This window comes from Mauremys mutica, chromosome 5 (genome assembly GCF_020497125.1).
Source record: "Mauremys mutica isolate MM-2020 ecotype Southern chromosome 5, ASM2049712v1, whole genome shotgun sequence".
Lineage (NCBI taxonomy): Eukaryota > Metazoa > Chordata > Testudines > Geoemydidae > Mauremys > Mauremys mutica.
Genome location: NC_059076.1, coordinates 87,475,752 through 87,496,871, shown reverse-complemented (window position 1 = coordinate 87,496,871; position 21,120 = coordinate 87,475,752). Strand labels below are relative to the sequence as shown.

At 41.5% G+C, this 21,120-nt stretch overlaps 1 protein-coding gene and 1 long non-coding RNA gene across 2 annotated transcripts in view; one reads left to right on the top strand and one right to left on the bottom strand.

Annotated features, from left to right (window-relative positions):
* The first annotated feature begins 1,714 nt into the window (after positions 1–1,714).
* LOC123370887 lies at positions 1,715–20,449 on the top strand. The gene is made up of 3 exons (XR_006579610.1): positions 1,715–2,641; positions 10,052–10,153; positions 20,190–20,449. It is a non-coding gene; the product is annotated as an uncharacterized LOC123370887 (long non-coding RNA).
* The window catches only part of ASAH1 (N-acylsphingosine amidohydrolase 1), a 30,174-nt gene continuing 16,595 nt past the window's right edge, over positions 7,542–21,120 (bottom strand). Inside the window, exons 6-14 of the mRNA XM_045017761.1 lie at positions 20,384–20,458; positions 18,878–18,923; positions 16,337–16,481; positions 11,616–11,670; positions 11,287–11,368; positions 10,473–10,604; positions 10,017–10,140; positions 9,409–9,465; positions 7,542–8,212 (exon numbers count right to left, since the gene is read on the bottom strand). Coding sequence (XP_044873696.1) covers positions 8,123–8,212; positions 9,409–9,465; positions 10,017–10,140; positions 10,473–10,604; positions 11,287–11,368; positions 11,616–11,670; positions 16,337–16,481; positions 18,878–18,923; positions 20,384–20,458 — 806 coding nt within the window. The 3' untranslated portion in view covers positions 7,542–8,122. The remainder of the gene's footprint in view (positions 8,213–9,408; positions 9,466–10,016; positions 10,141–10,472; positions 10,605–11,286; positions 11,369–11,615; positions 11,671–16,336; positions 16,482–18,877; positions 18,924–20,383; positions 20,459–21,120) is intronic.

Sequence of the window (21,120 nt, the reverse complement as noted above, 5' to 3'; positions counted from 1 at the left end):
AGCTGCAACTGAAGGCAAGGGGAGCTGTGCTTTGAGTGTATGAAGTGCTACATAATTCTAAGTACTCTGAAAAATCAGGTCATCAATGTCTCCAAGTGGGCACTTAGGGTATATTTTTTAACGTACTCAGTGTGCCTGGGTTCCCCATCTGTAAAATAGGGATATTCCCTACTCATCTCACAGGGGTGTTGTGAAAATAAATTAGTGGTTGTGAAGAACTCAGATACCAAAGGAAAAAATCCCAGGAAGACATTAATAATCTTATCTGCAGAATAGCATGCAGTAAATAAAGCTTGGAGCTACATATTAAATGAGGAGAAAACATAATATTGAATAGCTGCTCACCATCCAGCCTATGCACTGAATGAGGCACAAGTCTGGTGGAAAAAATAGTATATGATCATGTAATTAAAGATTATATCATAATGGATATATGCTGTGGATTTAAAGACCGCAACCCTGATGATGCTCCATATCAAGGGTCAATTTGAAAAAAAAAAAATCATCATGTGGAACAAATTTTTACTTTTTTTTAATCTCAGGAAATTACATAGAAAGCTAAATTAGATGAACATTAAGGTTGCACAGTGAAACACTCAAATGTTAGGAAATGCCAAAAATAAGGTTGCCTGTGCAACCTTAGTTAGATCATTTGTCCATGTGTACTACGACAGTCTTCAATTATATCATCACACACTATTTTTCCTACTGGATCCCTGCTTTATTGACTGATTTCTTTTATGCAGCATAACAAAAAGGCCACCCACCCACCCACCCATAGACTTTGATCACCCTGGCAGTAGTTTAAAATTACAAAACCAAAAATGCAATTCAGGCAGCTCGCCCCTTGTAAGAAGTAGCAGCTTGGAATTAAATACAAAATTCAAATAATACTTTAGCCTATACCTCCAGCCTGCTGGCTCTCTTTGAAAGGCAAGTGAAACAAACGACTCCTGCAGGATACCTTGAAAGTCAACAAATCCAGGTTATTTTGCACAAGAGGCAGCCAAAGTTCTTATTACTTATTAAGGGGACACCTGGTAAAACTAAGAGCGCTGCTAGAGTATTTAGAGCACAAGCAAAGAAGGACTGTCATACTTCATGCAGAATATTGTAAATCAATTGCATTCACTGCTGATGATGATAGGCTGGTAAGGGTTTGGGTTTTTTTGAAGGACAGGTTAGTTTAGGGTCAGATTTTTGCCTCCCTCTTTCACATTGATTACTACCCTACTCCACGAAGTAGTCCTAATTACCTTAATGGTGCCAACTCCTGAATTAGGGTGTGGATTATGGAGTAATATAAAATCTGTTTTTTAATGCCATGAAATATAACATTTGATTACCCTTGTTTGTTTAGGTAAAGTGGTTCATGTGACCCATAGCACTGCACCATTAGTCAGGTATGTTGTGGGTCATATATACATATTTATGTCCATGTGGGAATAAAGGCACCTTACTCCGCTATGCTCAAGTCTTAGTAAAAACAGGTTAAAGATTAAACTCAAATCAAACTTGTTTACAATCAGATTAAAGAAAGAACCTGAAGATAATAGTGAATTACAAAACCCCCACATACTGAATGATATGTTGCTGGTGGCTCACTTGTTAACATTTTTTGATTAGGTACAGAATTAAAGAAACTCTCTCACTGCTTTTGTTCAGGTCAATTGAGTTAAGTAGTTAGATGCTTATCTTAACCTACACTCAAGTGGGGACTACCAGTGTAGTGAGAGATTTTTGCCTTGAATGTTCTGAATAAAGGCTTGCAGAAAAATCTTGGAAGGGGGTTTAATTTTGTAATTTTTTTCTCAGTTGGACATAAAAAGAGTGGTGACAGCATCAGGACACTTTAGTGTGCATAAAATAGTAATTAGTTTTAAAATTAAGGCTTTAAATAAGTACAAATTAAAAATAGTTTAAATTTAGAAAAGCCAATATGGCAGACAAAAATAGCAGATACAGGGAAAGATCACCTAGAACTTTCTAGGAACTCCTAGAACCCAAGATGGTGTCAGGGAGGAGCAGTCACATGTAGGTACACATGAGTTAGAAAGCAGGTAGCTGATTGGCTAAGAGAATATCACCCCACTGAAAGAGCAACCAATCAGAGGCAGAGAAAATATGATGCCCCTGAAAGGCGACCAATAAGAGATGAGCAGGGTAGGCTGGAAAGTGTATATAAGGGCAACAGCCAGTAAGCTGGCCTCCTAGTCATTTGAGACCTTCAAGAAGAACAGATGCTACAAGACTCTTATCTGGGAAGAGGGTTCCTAAGCAGCTTTGGGTGGGGGTTGCTTTGGGGTTCTGAAGAGGCAGCAAGCAAAGCTAGCTAGATTTTGGGTAGAGTCTTGTGAGGCTTTGGGTGGGGGTTGCTTTGGAGTTCAAGAAAGATGCTGCCTGTGAGAAGCCTCAAGAAGCAACAGTTGCAGCAGCAGTAAGAGAACCCTGAGATTGCCCTCACAACAGTTGCTGTAGCAACCAAGCCAGCAGCAGCTCTGTAACCGCCCTTGGATGGCCACTGTCGTTCCTTCAGCTGCTTGCCATAATCAGTGTTGGCGGCGTGTACCATCTGAGGGGAACAGCACTGAGACAGAGCAGACAGACCTTGAGGGTTCAAGAGATACTAAGGGACTAAAATGTAAGTGTAATTCCCCATCTATTAGTAAGGAATGTATGGGTGCATCTGTCAATAAAGCTGGATGCCTGTGTGTGAATGAGATTTCCCCTACCTATCCTAAGCCAGAAGACTGAGGGGGGACATACCTTATCAAGTGTGTAAAAGGTTATTACAAGAAGGAGGGAGAAAAATTGTTGTTAACTTGTGAGCAGGGGGTTGGACTAGATCTCCTGAGGTCCCTTCCAACCCTGATATTCTATGAACTGGACAAGAAGCAATGGGCTTAAATTGCAGCAAGGGCAGTTTAGGTTGGACATTAGGAAAAACTTCCTGTCAGGGTGGTTAAGCACTGGAATAAATTGCCTAGGGAGGTTGTAGAATCTCCATCATTAGAGATTTATAATTGCAGTTAGACAAACACCTATCAGGGATGGTCTAGCTAAGGGGTAGGCAACTTATGGCTTGCGTGCTGCTGATTTTCAGTGATACTCACGCTGCCTGGGTCCTGGCTACCCGTCCGGGGGTCTCTGCATTTTAATTTTAAATGAAGCTTCTTGAACACCTTAAAAACCTTATTTACTTTACATATAACAATAGTTTAGTTATATATTATAGACTTCTAAAAAGAGACATTCTAAAAATGTTAAAATGTGTTACTGGCACGCGAAACTTTAAATTTAGAGTGAATAAATGAAGACTCGGCACACCACTTCTGAAAGGTTGCTGCCCCCTGGTCTAGATAATACTTAGTCCTGCCCTGAGTGTAGGGGCCTGGACTAGATGACCTCTCGAGGTCCCTTCCAGTCCTATGGCTCTATGATCAGCCCTCAGAATGTGAATGCAAATAATTGTGTTACATGTTAAATGTGACTTAGTGTTAAGCGAATGATTACGTTGCTATATGTTATATAGTTTTTGTGTGCTGCACTGTATATTTCAATATAATTCTATTGTTTTATCTTCTATGCATTCTTTCTTCCTTTACTAAATTTCCTGTAACTTCTTATGGTTTTTTAATATTTGTTTTTAAAGAATTTCTGCTTGTATGTCAATCCTTGAGTGGAAGGTGGTATGTGTAGGGTGGCCAGATGTCCTGATTTTATAGGGACAGTCCTGATTTTTGGGTCTCTCTCTTATATAGGCTCCTATTACTCCCCACCATGTGTCCTGCTTTTTCACATGTGCTGTCTGGTCACCCTAGGTATGTGTGTCTTTTCAGGGGTCAACAATACTGGCTGCTCTGGGGAGCCCTCTGGGGGTCAGAGACAAGCCTCCTGGGAAAACCCTAGCAATTCCTTTAGGGCCACAGCCTTGCTTACCCTTTGTCAGAGAAATTTGTAGGTAATTTAATTGGCATCTAAATTCCTAGGGTAACACCTGTGTTTAACTCATGGACCAGGGCCTAGGAGTCTTGAGTCCTAGTCTCATTCCAGTTCTGCCCTCTCGCTTCTCAGTCACTTACCTAGGCTCCCCTAAATGAGCATGTCACACTTTGCCTAACTGTAAATTGGGTATGAGACTTACTTCACTACAGGCTGAAGTTGAAGTTTATGAAGTGCTTCAGTATCTTCAGGTGAATGTTAAGTATTGTAAAATTTAAGATTCATTATTAAACCTTTATACAATGGCAAAATGTAAATAAATTTGTCCCCCACAGTGCTGTTGGACAGTTAACTCAATGGACACTCCACCGTTAAGTTCTGCACTGATGATTGTTGTAGGTATTAACTTTATTTTCCAACACACAGAAGATCTTCCCTCTTGACTTCCCAGATTACTAAACGGAACACAATTACTAGATTTATATTTATTACTATGAAGGGAAGGCTGTGCTTGCTGTTTTATGTAGCCATTTTTTATAGATTCACAGATTCCAAGGCCAGAAGGGACCATTTTGATCTAGTCTCCTGAGCAAAACAGGCTCAGAACTTCCTCAATATGATTCCTAGAGCATATCTTTTAGTAAAACATCTGATCTTGATTTTTAAAATGGTCAGGGCTGGAGAATTGACCAAGACCCTTGGTAAACTGTTCCAATGGCTAATTACTCTCACAGGGGAAAAGTTATGCCTAATTTCTTTCATTTGAGTAGAAACTGAAAAAAAAATTACACAGGTGTCAAGTATTCAGCATCATTGCTGACTTGATGACTACATTAAAATGTTGAATGTAGCTGCTTTAGTTTTGGTCTGTTAATGTTACAATACTTTATTTCAATGCCTCAGGCAAAACAGCCGTTTTGTGACTGCCTAAAAGCTGGTACGACACCTGAAGTACCTGCTTCCTCATTTATCCAGATATAGATAGTAGGAAAAAATAGTTTACACCATCTGGAAGGGACAGATGAATGCCACTTTGCTCATATGCTAGGCGTGAACTGCTCAGCTTTGTGGCTGCTCAGCTGTTTACCATAAAACACTATTTACAACATAAATTAAATTTAAGAGATTGTGGGTAGAAATCAAAAAACACTTAGTCCTACATGCTTAAGCACAGAGCTGGAGGCTAGGCACTAATGCCAGGTGTAATCAATGACAAATACTCCAGCCATCAAAGTTATTAATTCACTCTGGAATCCTGCAAAACAAGTAACATTACAGTTATGTAAAATTTTCCAGTGCCAGTCATGCAGGATAACTATGGATGTAAACTGATGCTTGGTCATACATGCATATTGCATGTTTAAGCATTAGAATGAGGCAAAGTTTTTCAGCCCATAATAAATTTGCCAAAAATGCATTTTGAGGGGGCACTGAAACAATGTGCAAAGCTGGATTGAATGTGACCAGTGGTTTTGGCTGACATTTACACATACATTTAAATAAAGGCTTTGGGCACATCCCTTTGCAGTTTAGGGAAGGATGAATACTTTTTTTATTTAACCTTCAGTAAATAAAAAAAAATTCACCCATGACTATTTTAGTAAAGAGGCTGGCTGGTTAAGAGGTCCCCCTCTGACAGAGTGCTAAGGCAGGTTCCAACCTCCTGTGGGAGTGTATGGAGAGTGATCTGGGAAAAAGATAAGGGGAGCAGAAGGGAAATCAAAGCTGTCATTTTAATAAGGTATGGTTTTAGCAAACTGATTGGGACTGATTTTTCCTAACATTTGATTGGCTTTTAAAAAAGTGGTTGAATTAAAATAGAAAATGAGTTGTGTTTTTCTTCCCTTTTCTGAAAGCATTCAAATTGCTGGAGGCACTTAGTCCATCCTTTCCAAAGGAATGTTCCTTAAGCACATAACAAACATAGCAGTTCAAATTCCAAAAGGTGGATGTTTCTGAAATTTGAGTTTGTGGAAAAAATTCTAATAGGAATAGTTTGCAACTAGAAGGTGATATCATCAACCCACTATAATCACATGCATCAAATGACTTTCATAACTGTTGTAATGTAGGTTTAAGGCTTCTGTACACTAAGCTCATGACCTATTTAACATCCAGTGCTGAGGCACTGCTTTTTCATCTTTTCAGCATTTTGCAAAAGAATGGAGTTAGGATAAGTTGCATGTAGCTGTCTGAGTACAGTTAATATTTCAAAGTGGGGTGTGAATTTAGCATCTGTAGGATCACCATATTCTCAATATTTAATCACATTTAGTTCTGTTGTCTGCTTTAAATAAGCACTACAGTGAAGACTAAAACTTAAGAAATCTCACTTTTTAGGAATATTTTTGGCCATTGAATATAAAACATTGGTCTTCCCACACCATTAGACTGTCTAGTCTTTCCCACATTTGTATACATATTCCCTTTCACACTATTATGTTTAAATAGGACACTGGTTTAAAAAAAAAATCCCTGAAATGACAGTTTTGTAAGTGAACCAAATGTTGCCTCTATTTGGATGCAATTAAAACGTACTGAGTAGTCCCCTAAACCATTTCAATGATGTATCCTGCCACATGCTGAAAAACTGTTGAACCTAATTTATCGTTTGAGAACAGAAGCCAGAAAATTAGTGATTACTGCTATTAACTGTTGAAATATCTATAGTCCCCCCCAAAATTAAAACCACCATTCAGAACTTTAATTTGTGTGCAAGAGACAGCAGTTTTCTGAATTTTCTGAGATAGTATCAGGTGGATGGGAGAAAAGCCTCCAATGTGACCCAAGTATACAGAGCACACGTTAATAATGTGTGTACACTACTTTGACTTTTTTTTAAGTTAAACTGTTCATTTTGCCATTTTGAAATGAAATATTTTAGCTTTTCATTTTAAAACTGTTTTATTCAGAAGTAGTTATTTACTTAGAGGGTGAAACACCTAAAACCATTCTGAAACCAAAAAACCCCACTCAGAACAAGTTGTTTCAGTCTAAATAGAGAAACGAGAACAAAAGTTTCACTTTGAAAGTGTTTGGGGATTTTTCAGTTCTGCCCAGGAACAAGAAAAAAAAAATCATTCACTGAGCTCTAGTAGGCATCTTTAAACTTCTCTACAGTTTGAGTATCATCCCAATTTACTAGTTCTGGTTTCTATATTTCCTTTGTCCTATGTAAGGATCTTTTTAACAACTGAGAAATAGAACCAACATTACTGATCTTTCAAATACTTCCTATTATAGTACACCTTTCTCCGTACAGCTTTGTTATGGATTTATCTGCTAATTTAATAATTGGTGTTTGTTCCTCACAGGATAACTTTTCTACTTTATGCAAGTTGTTTGCAATGTCCTATTTTCACTGCAAGTGACAGGCTAAGTTATATGCACAAGACACCTATGTACACACATGTAATTGACTCATACATAGGCACTTTGGATGTCAAAAAGTAGATGAATATTCTCTAGGAATATTTAGTAGTATTAATACATTTTGAAATGTTAGTTTTGTTAGAGTGCAAATGTCATGCCAAGCAAATAATGTGGGTAAAAATCTCCAACACCAAAGGCCACTTCTGTCCCAGATGTAACACAAGACATTCCCCAACAGCTTGTTTATTGTAATAGGAGCTATTTTATGGATAGCTCATTTTACACAGACATTTTAGAAATACATCCTTAATACTGGATTAGCAGCATTAAACAACTATATAACTCTTAATTTGTTATTGTGAAAAGGAAGAGTAGCAGAACTCATTTAATCAACTGCCTTTTTACACATTTCTAGTTCTCTCATACTGGGAGAGGGTGCCACATTTAATGGAATTTTGTAGTTTAAAAGTATCTTTAATCAGAAAAAAGGAATTCTCTGATGGTGAACAATTGCAGTAACTAATTAGCAGGGACCAACAGGTGATTGTTGTATTACACTTAGAGATATACTTGGAAGTTGAAACAAAAGAACGCTAGTACAGTTGTCTGAACTGTCAATTAAGGAAGCAGATGGAGGCCTGTCCTACACTGGATCTATTCTTAGAAGCTCATTGATAGCTATATGCAAATAGAAAACAAAGTTCTGATGAAACATTTGTAGGCTGAAGAGCCCCTTTCCAGAGGTACAGTTCTTTAGTGAAGGGCATCCAATTCCAACAGGCAGAGCTCATCCCAGATGAGTGGAGGATCACCATGGACTACAGGCACCTATGCACTCCCGCAGATAACTTTCTGAACGGCCTTCTGAAACCTCCATCAGTGTTGTGCACACAGTCAGCTAGCAAGAAAAAGGAAACTCATTTTATCCCTCCTGTGATTCACATTTTACTTATTTCATATAGTTGCTGAGGAACAGAGGATGAGAACTATCTGGCTCTTCTAGCTTCTAATATTTCTAGTTGTGTATATTATGAGGTTTGTTTTTAGTAGAACATTACATGTATGCGGTAAGAGCAAGAATATGAAGATTATGTTCTTGCCATCCACAGAGGTAAAAACCTCAAACCACTATGATCAGTTATAACAAACTTAATCTTAATCCCACTGAAGAACCATCAAGTGTCCATTCTATATGTTAAGAGAAAAACTTTAGGCATGCTGAGAAGTAGCATCTTGAGCTGCAACTGGAAAGTTTTCAAATAATTAAGTTATTTGAAGATCAGTCCAATAACTTAACTTTGAATTAAGTTATTTGAAGATCAGTCCAAAACTGGTTAATCAGTTTTGGACTGATTAACCAGTTTTGGACTGATCTTTAATGAAGGCCCAGAACCTCTGTGTGTGTGTGTGTGTGTGTGTGTGTGTGTGTAAAAATAAGAGGAGACATTATCCTAAAATTTACATCACCTCATCAAAAGATGAACACTTTTAATCCCTGGGTCTGTGCTCCTTGACATTAGATTCCTTGCTCCTGGCATTAAGGAAGATAAGGTTTGTGTGATATGAGTCACAATTTGTAAGCAGACTGGACCAGATTTATCCCTTGGATATTTAAACTCTAAATTCATGGGTAACAGTGAATCTGACCTCACCCAAATCTCATTAAGTGTGTTTGCCTCTATTTACAGATACAAGTTTAAATGATTTCATATACATTGTGAAGTGCCAGAGAACTTTGACTCCAACATATTTTGAAGGAAGTTTTACTTAGGAATCTCATGTCAGTGCTTTCCCCTGCTTGTGTAATTTGACTGCTATTAGAAATGATGATGAGTTCATCCTTTTCTGAACAAGTTGGTTTTGCTGCACATCCTATTACAAACTAGTATGATCACTGCATTCACTGATGTTTCAGAAGATGTCTTGCTGGTTATTCTTCTACATTTTCAAGACCAAGAATAATTGTTGTTTTATTTTTTCAAGTTTCTAGCCCTAGCCATAAGTAGGTGAAACGCCACTGAATCTGACCTAAAGTGATATGCCCACCTTGTGGAAATACACCTCCATTGCAAGAAATGTGGAAAAAATGGTTACCTTATTTAAGATAGGCTTTGTGGAGAGAACATCATAGATTGTTGGTAGGGAGATATTCTGAAAGATAAGTAGATCAATTAGCTATATTTATTCTAGCTCACGTTTACATACAAATTACATAGCAAGATCATGCTGAGAACAGTGATATCATCTTTGCTGACTACTTAAGCTGTAACATTAAAGAAGACTTAAAGAATACATAACTCCAACCATCCTCGGGACAGAAGATACATGGGCACTAGAGATTGGCAGGCCAGGCTTTGCTGCAAGTAGAGCAGTTTTGTAGCATTTGGCACCTGTTAAGTCAGCTGTAGAATTTCGCTCATGGATGAAGCAATCCCTAAATGTAGTTTGACATGTTTTTATATTCTCAGTTGTAGCCCAACCTGCTTTTACTACATAAGAAAAAAAGCTTCTGAAATTTGAGTTTAAAAATGCAAAGCAGTGAGAGCCTCAGGCTAAATCATGTAGGCAAACTTGCATCACAAAGCCTTAGTTCTTCCTGTTACCAAGCAAATGCCCTGAACTGCCGTGGTTAGTGCAGACCCTCACTATGAGGTGGCTTGAGTTCAGATAATTTCAAAATACTAAATTATTTTAAAATTTACCTCTTGCTTTGTCTGGTTCATGCACTTCATTGCAGGTGTTCTACGGTCATCCAAGACAAGGGGAGCCTTCCAACGATCATAGTTTGTTTCCACCACATACCATGTGCCCCCGTTTGAATCAAGGCTTGAAAAGAGATGTAAGTGTGTGTTCATTTTCGGTTAAATACTCCACAGATACAGATATGGCTAGCATAGGGGAAAAGTGCATTTCACTGACAACACTAGTTAAAGAATGAGATTCCTGAGCAGATTAGTGAAATAGGCTTTTAAGATTATAAAAGCACTTTTTCCTGAATAAGCCAGATACTATATCAAAACACTGTTTTGGATTAAAAGCTTTAAAATCAAGCAGTAAGATACTAGAGTCAGCTGACTCTCTCAAGGAAAAAGAGACCAATCATTAGACAAAGGCACACCTATGTCAATGGAATTTGTCTTGCTCTTAAGTGTACTTACTCCCAGATATCCAAGGCAGCTTGTCTGCTACGAGTGATTACACAGCCCTCTCCAGATTTGTTTCCTCCCAGTATGAAGTAAGCTGGAGCCAGTAGTCTTGTTTTAACCAGCTGGTCCTTTGCTTCTTGATAACTAAATAATCCATTAGAGAAGAGTCTTGTTGAGCTACATTTGTGTCTGTGCTTTAAGCCCTATGAATACCCAAATATCAATCCGCAAGAAAGTATTTTCCATTATCAGACTTATTCAATAAGTAAACTTTAATAGAACTACATGAAGTAACAGTATTCTGAGTTTGTATAAGTAAAAATTCCCAGTAGCAAACTGCGCATGTTTACAATTTGATTCACTATTTAAAAAGCCTATAGTTTGCTGGGAGAATCTCCTGGATAGTCTTTAAGTGTTGTCAAGACAAATGGGAACTTTTTTTTTATAACTCGAAGTGTTTTGCACTCCCCCCTCATGCGTTGCAGCGAAACAAAGCATTTTTTCCAATATCATGACAACATCCTAACTTGTGCTAGTGTCTGAAGAGGTTTTGTCATGATATGCCACTCAACAATTGGAAGTGGTCTTCTTAATTTTAGCTTCATTTAAGGAAAAAAGGGCTTGTCAAGAACCTACACACACGACAGGAAAAGGTTCCTGTTCCAATTTCTAAAGATCTACCATGCATTTTCAAAATAGGCAGAGATCTGTTTAATTTTCAAGCTTCTAACAGAAGATTTAAAAAAAAAAGTAATTAGGGAGTTCTACATGTTAATATCCACAGCACTACCATTATAAACAAAGATCATCAGAAAAAACGTGTTACCTTGTACCATTCTCTAGCACAGTTCTGGTGAGGAAGCCCATCCACATACCATCTCTCCTCCCAAGAATCCACTCAAAGATTCCTGAAAGAAGTCACCAGTTATAACAATTTTTCTTCCTAGACAAACAAAACCTTATAATTTCCTCCTGATTTTTATAGCTTCTATGTAACTGGTATAATCCCTAGCCTCAGCTTCTGTTCTCCCCTCTCCCCCGTCCTGTGCATCTTAGACAGACTTCAGTCTTTTTTTTTTTTTTGGTAAATCAGCAGATGCCCCTAAACTTTGAAAACTTTGCTGTATATTCAAGAAACAAGTCTCAGTTACTAACCAATGTAACCACCATCAAGACTGAAGCGCTCATTCATTGTAAGAGTGAAAATTCCCTGGAAAACAGTAAACAAAATTAGTTACCTTTCATAATGAAGTTAGATACTTTAACTAGTTACTGACACCGCAATGAGTAACACTGTACTTTAAGGTGGACACATAGCTTGATTCTGTAATCTGTTCTCCGTGTGAATATTTCCAGTGGAACTACTCATTGAGAAAGAGACTGCAAAATTAGACACACATGCAGCAGAACCTCACTAATCTAGATGTGGATAAGACCATAGGCGGCAGGTTTGTATAATTTTTGGTGGGGCCCAAAATGGTGGTGCCCCCCCGCTCCCGCCCTGTAAGCCGATATAAAATGAAGCTACAACGCGTCAGCACCACAAGATTACAAGGGTCAATTAAAAGTGGAAAGTCAGAAGCAGCACTTGCCTACTTCAATATACAGTATTATATTTTGTTGCACCTGTTGTGATGAAGTGGGAATGTTAATATTTTCTCTGAATACTGTGTGGGTGCCTCAGTTTCCCCTGCAAGATGCCAACTGAAGGTGTTGGGGACAAAGATCAGGAGGCCTCCTTGTCCGGAAGAGACACAGAGGCCAGAGGAGGGAGTGTCAGTTTGGAGCTGGCTGGGGAAATGGGGAGAGACCCAGAACTTGGTTCTAGGCTCCCCACCCTGCAAGATGGTACAGAAAACAGAACCCCTCTGTCAGGTCCAACAAGCTCTGTTTAAACTGTGTTCCCGTCATCTAATAAACCTTCTGTTTTACAGTCTGGCTGAGTGTCACATCTGACTGCGGAGTTGGGGTGCAGGGACCTCTGGCTGCCCCAGGACCCCGCCTGGGCGGACTCACTGCGGAAAGTGCATGGTGTGGAAGGGCATGCTGAATGCTCTGAGGTCAGACCCAGGAAGGTGTAAGCTTCTTGCCCTGGAGACAGTCTGCTCAGAGAGGAGGCTCCCCCAGAGTCCTGACTGGCTTTGAAGGAGTGGTTCCAGAGCATCCCAGCATCCCCTTCCACCCCATGCACTTCCCAGAAGTCCGCACAGGCACTAACACTCCCTCCTCTGGCCTTTGTCAAGAAGGGTAACAGCATTTTGGGCTGTATAAGTAGGGGCATTGCCAGCAGATCGAAGGACATGATCATTCTCCTCTATTCAACATTGGTGAGGCCTCATCTAGAGTACTATGTGCAGTTTTGGGCCCCACATTGCAAGAAGGATGTGGAAAAAATTGGAAAATCCAGTGGAGGGCAACAAAAATGATTAGGGGGCTGGAGCATGTGACTTCTGAGGAGAGGCTGAGGGAACTGGGATGGTTTAGTCTGCAGAAGAGAAGAATGAGGGAGGATTTGATAGCTGCTTTTAACTACCTGATAGGTGGTTACAAAGAGGATGGATCTAGACTGTTCTCAGTGGTAACAGATGACAGAACAAGGAGTAATGGTCTCAAGTTGCAGTGGGGGAGGTTTAGGTTGGATATTAAGAAAAACTTTTTCACTAGGAGGGTGGTGAAACACTGGAATGGGTTACCTAGGGAGGTAGTGGAATCTCCTTCCTTAGAGGATTTTAAGGCCCGGCTTGACAAAGCCCTGGCTGGGATGATTTAGTTGGGAATTGGTCCTGCTTTGAGCATGAGGTTGGACTAGATGACCTCCTGAGGCCCCTTCCAACCCTGATATTCTATGATACTCTAAACTGACCACCAAATTTAAGTTGCGTGTTTTTCCCGTCAGGTGAGGACTCTGGGGCAGGGCTGGGGATAAGGAACTTGGGGTGCAGACAGGCTGCCCCAGGGCAAGGGCCAAAGAGGACTCCCCTCCACCCTCCCTGGCAGCAGCAAGCTCCAGGGGAGGGACCCCTCCTCTCCCCCGCAGTTCACTGCACATGCTCCTAGGTCCCTCTCAGGTCCAGAAAGCCCACTCACCTCCCCTATGGTGGGTACCGAGGGGGGAGGTTGCCATCACGTGTGGCCTCCCCTACTGCCACCCCTCACCATAGCCTCACTGGGGATGGGGCTGCCCCTTGCCCAGCATGGTGCAGGAGTGGGGACTGCAGGGTGGTAGCTGGGGAGGGGCACAGTATCACAAAATTCACCTAAGCCCCAGCTGCACAGGTCTAGGAAGCTCCCCTCCCCAGTGGTGTAGCCAGGTTCTAACATCAGGGGGAGCGAACACGTAAAAAAAGATGCCAGCCAACATATCCAATTACTAATCAGGTAGTTCTATAACAGGCTGCCCTGACCCCATCACCCCCTGAAGCACAAGGTAGGGGTAGGCACCACCATGTTGTGCAACAAACACTTGACAAAAATACTGGACTTAGTGATGGACAATGTGGGCAGGTGGGTATTATGTCATTCAATCATTCAACCCATAAAATTGCACACATTTTGCCTCAGTGAAATTAAATATCCAGAGAATTACTGGGCCTGTGATGATGACCAGGGCTTGCTCACCTGTGGCTCGGGCTCCCCCTCCCTGTGCTGTGGAGGCACAGCCAAGCAGGTCTGCATCTGCAGGCAGGCACCCTGCCTCATGTGCAGCTCCCGTGGGCCCTGATAGCCACTAGACTGGGAGCCTCCCGGCCAATGGAATGGGCTGGGCTGGGGGGTGGAAGGCAAATGGGGAGATTGTAGGGAGCTTTGGAAGAGGGGAGGCAGTGGGGGAGGGGAGTGGGCTGGCACAAAGGGGAGGGCTCTCTGGAGAGGAGTGACAGGGGTCATTGGGAGTCTCTCGAGGGGGCAGAGGGTTGTGTGGGTCTCTGTGGGGCAGGGGGCTGTGATGGGCAGAGCCAGCTGCAACCTGGGTCTGCTCTGCGGGGGGTGTTACTATAGTCCCCTCAGGAAGCTCCCCCCATCCTGTGTATTTTATACCAGCCACGGGGTGCCCATTGCTGCTCCTTTCCCCGCCCACGGCTCCATCTGTCTGTCCCCACAACCCCCCAGCTGTGTCCGTCTGTCTGTCCTCACAACTCCCCTGGCTGTGTCCTGGTGCGTGTCTGTCCCACAACCCCCTGGCTGTGTCCTTGTGTCTGTCCCACAACCCCCCAGCTGTGTCTGTTTGTCCCGACCAACGCGCTCCCCCCCCCCCGACTGTGTCTTTGTGTCTGTCTGTCCCCACCACCCCCGGCTGTGTGTGTCTGTGCCACAACCCCCCTGGCTGTGTCCTTATGCCTGTCTGTCCCCACCCCCCCACTGTGTCTGTCTGTCCCACAACCCCCTGGCTGTGTCTGTTTGACCCCACCAAACCCCCCTCCCCGGCTGTGTCCATGTGTCTGGCTGCCCCCACAGCTCACCAGCTGAGTCTGTCTGACAGGCACAGACCCTGCTGCTGCTCTGCTCAGGGCTCAGACGCTGCCAGTGGCTCGCTCCCCCTCCCAGCTGTGGAGGCGTGGCCAGGCAGCTCCGGCACCGCCCCCGGCAGCTCCTATTGGCTGGGGTTCCCGGCCAATGGGCTGTGAGCCCAGTCACTGCTGGAGCCTCTCCCGGGAGCTGCCGCTGCAGTGAGAGCACCCGGCATTGCGACACGGGGACCCCCCAAAGCACAGGGCCTGGGGCCCAAACATTGGTGGAGCTGGGCCCACCTTTAGGATTATTGGTGGGGCCTGGGCTCCACGGGCCCATAGAACTCGCCGCCTATGGATAAGACAAGGCAGGGGCTCAGACCACTACAGGAAGCATCACATCAGTTGCCCGCCAATAATGTACCTGACCTCCCTTTTAGCCACCTGATTAGTCTCCCAGAATGACACCAGACTTTAGGAAAGTTCCAGGCTTGAAGACTTACCCCATGGCGTGGTCACCAGTACCACACTTTATTTATAGTCGCACATTAAACTTTCAAGGTATGCATTAGCCTCCACATTAAAGCCTCAATTTTCCCAATCCCTCCTGTGTGCTCAGCTCCTCCAGTGGGGTGGGAATGGAACTCAACAGCTAAGGCCTAGACTCCTGAAGGTGGAGCTCACTTTACCATGCTGGGGGCTAAAATGGTAGAGAAGAGTAGGATAGAGCATGTGGAGAAGATTTGAGGTGATGGTAAAATACAGAGAAAAAGAGGTGGTAGAGAAGAAAACCACCAGCTTGAGAGGCAGGGTGTATGTTTATAGCCAGCGTTTAAAATCTAGATAAATCCCAGATCTCAGCTGCCTGCAAATCAAGACAAGTCACTTTAAAATACATGCCTACATTCGCCAGGAAGAGAGATTAACACATCTCAACACTAAGAACACGGACCAAGTTCACTGCTTCTCTTCTTGGGAATCACAAGTGATCTCATTTTTTGCTTGTTCTCAAAGCTGCTTTTTTTTTTAAAAGCCAAATCTGTGTTGGATACAAGACTGCACGATTCTGAATTTTGAGTGAGAGAGAGAAATTTCCCTTTAGTTATACAAGCTAGCTTTAAAGTTCAAATATGTTATGTGGGCAATTTCCTTTTATAATGAAATTGTGCAAATCAATGGCATTTTCCAACAAGTATCCTTTCTTCTTCTTCCATTCTTTGGAAGCATACATTTCCATCTCAATTATGAGTAAACTTGGAGGCTAACTTGTGTAAAGGGCTCAGAGTTAAAAAAGATGAAGGACAGTCTTTGAAGATGACAAGTTTCAAACCTGTTTCTAACTGATCCTTAGAAGGAAGGTGAATCGTGCTCTTAAAAAAAGGAAAATCTGCGCCAGAAAGTTTTGTAGTGTTGTAAACAAAGAATACTTACTGGTTTGATTCCAGACACCATGCCCACATATCCTGCAAAGTTTGTAGATTTAAATACTGTTTTGTTGTTTCTCTGGAAGTCCAGAGTCACCACTAAGGGCTTCAGTTCCTGAGTTATAATCCAGGAACTATTTTTTATGTCCCACCTACAGGAGGAAAGTGTGCATTAAGAAAACTCTAACACATGTTGTTAGACTGCATGCACCCAAAGCAACAGTGTTCCTAATTCCACATTAGGCATTACTTTTAATTCCTTACTTCTAGCTAATCTATGCATGAAGAAAGTGTAAAGTGAATTTATAAACTGAAGTTTATGGGTGAATATATGGTTTTAAAGCCCTCTACACCATACTTACCCAGACACCCTAACCCTATTAGTAAGAGGTCTTGAAATAATCTCAACTGTCATAACAACTGTACCACTTTTGGCAGAGATGTTACCTGGAATTCCAGGAGCTACTGAGACTTTTAAAGCACGCCAAAAAGATGTATACCTCTTGGACAAAGGGTGATGAAATCTTATTGTGGAGACCACCATCTTTAGTTTAAAGTCTCAGCCATGCCCCTATCTTTACAGACATGAGAAAGCAAAGATGCAATATTATCAGGATTCATTAAAGAGACAAGGGTTCTCTTTTAGTGCCAAAAGAAAGAGTGGAAGTTCTTTGTGGGGAGGTTATTAATATTAATCGGGAAATTTGAAAGATGCTGAGGCGCACTGATCAACGAAGCTCACACAAAACAGCAGAAGTTCTAGTAAAAATACGGAGAAGACAGTAGTTATGGTTAATTTGTGGAGCTTTTAGTAAAACCTAGATAAAATTGACATTTCAGAAATGTAGTGGGAGAATAAATTAATGGAATTCTGAAATTCTTGGCTATTAAGACAGTTGGGAGGAAAACTACTGCCAAACAATGGAGCTCAGATTATTGAAACAAAGTGAATGGAAGGGTTAGATGGGGTGGCAGGAAGAAGTCAGGGGCAGGGGTCCCGGGGGGGCTGTCAGGAATGAGAGGAGGGGTTGGATGGGGCAGTGGGAGCGGGGGTGTGTGTGGATGGGGCAGGGGTCCCAGAGGGGCCATCAGGGAACAGAGGGAGTTGGTCGAGGCAGGGGTCCTGGGGGAAGGGGGGGGGGGGCTGGGTCACAACCCCCTCCCCTAACCGGCCCTCCATACAATTTATGAAACCTGATGCAGCCCTCAGGCTAAAAAAGTTTGCCCACCCAATATAGAATCTATATGGATACAAACACCAGATCATTAGATATACAATAGTGAGTAGACCACCAGCTTCTGGACAGAACAGATTGTGAATGCTGAGAGAGGTCAAGAAAACAAATGACCTGTACAGTAATACAGGTTACCCAAATCTAAGATGAACTGTTTAGAGAGACATTTCACAGAATATTACAGTTGAGTCTTTAGCCCATCTGTCTATAAGCAGCAAGGTGCACAGTAAGCCTCAGACACTAGGGACATATGATAACTACATAGATTATAGTTATTTAAGAATAAAAACTGAAAACAACCTGAAAGTACAGTGATAGCCAGGTTAAACGTATACACATTTAAAAAACAAAGCACACTAAGCAGCACCATAGATAGTTTTAAGAGTGGTAAAATCTCACCCTTGTTTCATACTCAGTTTACTTTTCACTGTTTATGGTTTACATTCTCTGAGCTAAGAAAAAAATATAAACTGGTCAGTTTTGTTTACTAGACTCGTGCACTAGCATGTGGCAATATTTGGGATGCAAACTCTCCAATAGAATTTAAAAGAAGATTCCATGGAAACATTTCTACTGATCTTAGGAGATGTAAAGCTAAAGTCTGTTTGATCCAAGCTATCCTTTTAAAGAAACTAAATTCCAGAGTTCACACTCATGGTGCCGTAGCATGTGTATGTATACATACATAGGACTCTAAAACAAGCAACAGGAATAATCCAGATGGCATGGTACAAGTGCTTCTTCAGTTCACATGATGCCACTAGAAGAATTAGATATTGACCAAAGCCAAAAGCCTGGTGACCCCAGAGATCCACTACTTTTCTTTTACATTGTTTCCTTTGTGTTTTGTGCCACAGCAGACTCTGTGCCAGAGTGAGTTCAATCTGCTGGGACAGAGGAGCACACAGAGTGCAAGTGTTTCCAACAACTATTCATACCCATTCCTAGGTGTGGGTGTGGGGGGGGGAGGGGGGCAAGAGTCACTTGTGCCATTTATGGGGCTCTTCCATGCTAACAGGACAAGATATGATATTTTTAAAAATGGAATGACAGCCATTTCTGTTAAGTATGGAATAAGGGTCATTTTACTACTTGAGGTTAGGAGAGCTGTACTCTTAGCGTGTACTAGTCTTTTTCATTATACAGTGAAAAGTTAGCTACAGTAACTAGTTGCAACAGTCAGTGTAAATGTAAAATTAATAGCTTGTACTGAAAAACAGCAAACAGAGTAACATTCAAGCCTAGGTTGCTTTTAGGACTCTTATTCGGAATCATTCTATGATGTCTAAAAGGACAGAGACACATGTACTTACCCAAGAAATAGTCCAAAATCTAAATTTCTAGCGTGGTACAGCTTTCCTGGATTTAGAAGAGAAGTTATTTTAATACATATTTTTAAAACAGACATTTAGGGGGTTAAGGCTCTGTGACTGAAGAAAAATAGGCAAGCTGAACTCATAGCAGATACAAGATTTTATAATTGGATGCTGTTGTGGGTGTTCTTGCTATACCAATGTGGATGCTAAGGAAGACCATTCTATAGTAAGAATGATTGGGGACACCAAATAAGCTACCTTTGCCAAAACAATATTTGGAACAAGCCTGCTTCTAAAGCTTTCCCTTTCTAAAATTTAATGTTTTCTAACCTTAGCTTTTTTCCTCTGATGAATGACACTTGTCCCATTGTTTTTCATATGGAAACAGATTCCAATCCCCAACATTATTTGGGCATTAAAATACAATTCTCCCAGTTTTCCCATTAATTTTTTTTAAATAAAATGGAATTAACATGCTAGAACACCTGAGTGAATACATAATCAGGTAACTTTAAAAATGCTGTGTCTTCCTGGAGACTTGGAAAGGCATTTCAACTACCCTAGTAAATCTGAAAAATAGGGAAAGTTATGGTACTTTACAGATTGCTACTAGTGTTTCAGAGTCCATGGAATGATGAATACAAAGCAGTTCCAGTTTACTGCTTCAATCCACAGCTATTTGAGTGTTTTGTTTTAAATGAGTAGATGGTCTGTTTGTTTGTAAAGGTGTTTTGTTCACTGTAAAAACTCAATGAGTAAAGTGAAGGTCATAGGTTCAAAACGAGGGTACCGGATGGGGACACTGAGCAGAGAAGCCCAGAGAGCGCCCACTGCTCCTCGAAGGTGTCGAGGGAGCCAGTGGACCCTGCCCAGTGGAACTGCTTGTGGAAAGAGTGTCCGTGCAGGAAGGGAAAAAGCAGCAAATGAAATCCTCATGCCATTTGTTCACTGAATTCACTCTTACCCTCAAAGCTATCACCCATTTGGCTGAGAAATGGAAGACTCCTTTTGCAATAACTCATATTAGTGCCTGTGCAGTTTAGGAAGGGGAAAGAATGGACCAAGAAAACAAAACCTGAAACCCATAGCAACGGAGAACACTGTGACCATGGAGTGATTTTTTTTTTTATTCAGTAGGTATGAATTAGCCACTTAAAATTATTTGGGTTAGAGTTATATAAATGCTGCCCATCACCACAGTATCTGAGCACCTTTCACCTAAAGTACCTAACTTGTATATAGTGCTCTTCATCTATAGATCACAACATGATTTATTGAGTTCAATATTATCATCATCTCTACATTCCAGAAGGGGAAACGGGAGCAGTGACCTTGAGCAAATCACTTCATCCAGCTGGACAGCAACAGAGCAAGGAACAGAAGCCAGCAATAGCAAAGTTCCTAGTGGACTATTATCAAAGCTCAACCAAAAAGTATTTACGCAGGACAAAAGCCATTACTCCCATAAGATTCACAATAAAAGTGGTTAGGAACAGACTTTACCGGATTTGTCTTCTGCTACTATTGAAGTGCATACTGTAAAGATTTCATAGAAGATATTAAACAGAACAATTTCTCCTAGAAAAAAAAAAAGAGGAGCATTCATTCAAAGTGTCAGACTATCAATAAAAAGAATAGCTATTAGAAAAGAAGTCTATTAGAGAAAGGAGAATCCTACAGCACTCCTCTAGAATTTTAACTTGACTCTTGGGGTTTGAGTGAATGGCCAGTTCACTTAAAGGCAAGAGCCTCACGAGGTATAAGGAGCTTCAATATCTTAAGAACTAAACGAACATGGGGACTAGATTCTCTCTTGCACCTATGTGCCCACCCAAATCTGACACTGAAGATACAGCTTTCCTTGTTCAGCAACTTGCATCACACAAAATCTTCAACATAGCACTGCTCATGCTGCTTGCACACTGCCAGGATTGTTGGGGAGGAAAAGCACAGATCAGTGGTTCTCCTGATCTGCCTGGATTCTGGCAGAGGAAATGGAGTACCCAGAGATCCATTGTGGGTGTCTGCACACACCTTACATCAGCAAGTAGAGTACATACGTGGCATGCCCCCCTAGCATGGGTATAAACAGCAGTGTAGATGGTGAGGCATTGCTTAGGCAATTAAAGTCACACCTGAACCCGGTGGGTATGTACCTACATGGCTCTCTACATGTCCAAGCAGCACCTCCCTAGTCTAAAAGGCTATTTTTAGCAGTGTGGCTCTGGCAGTGGGATACC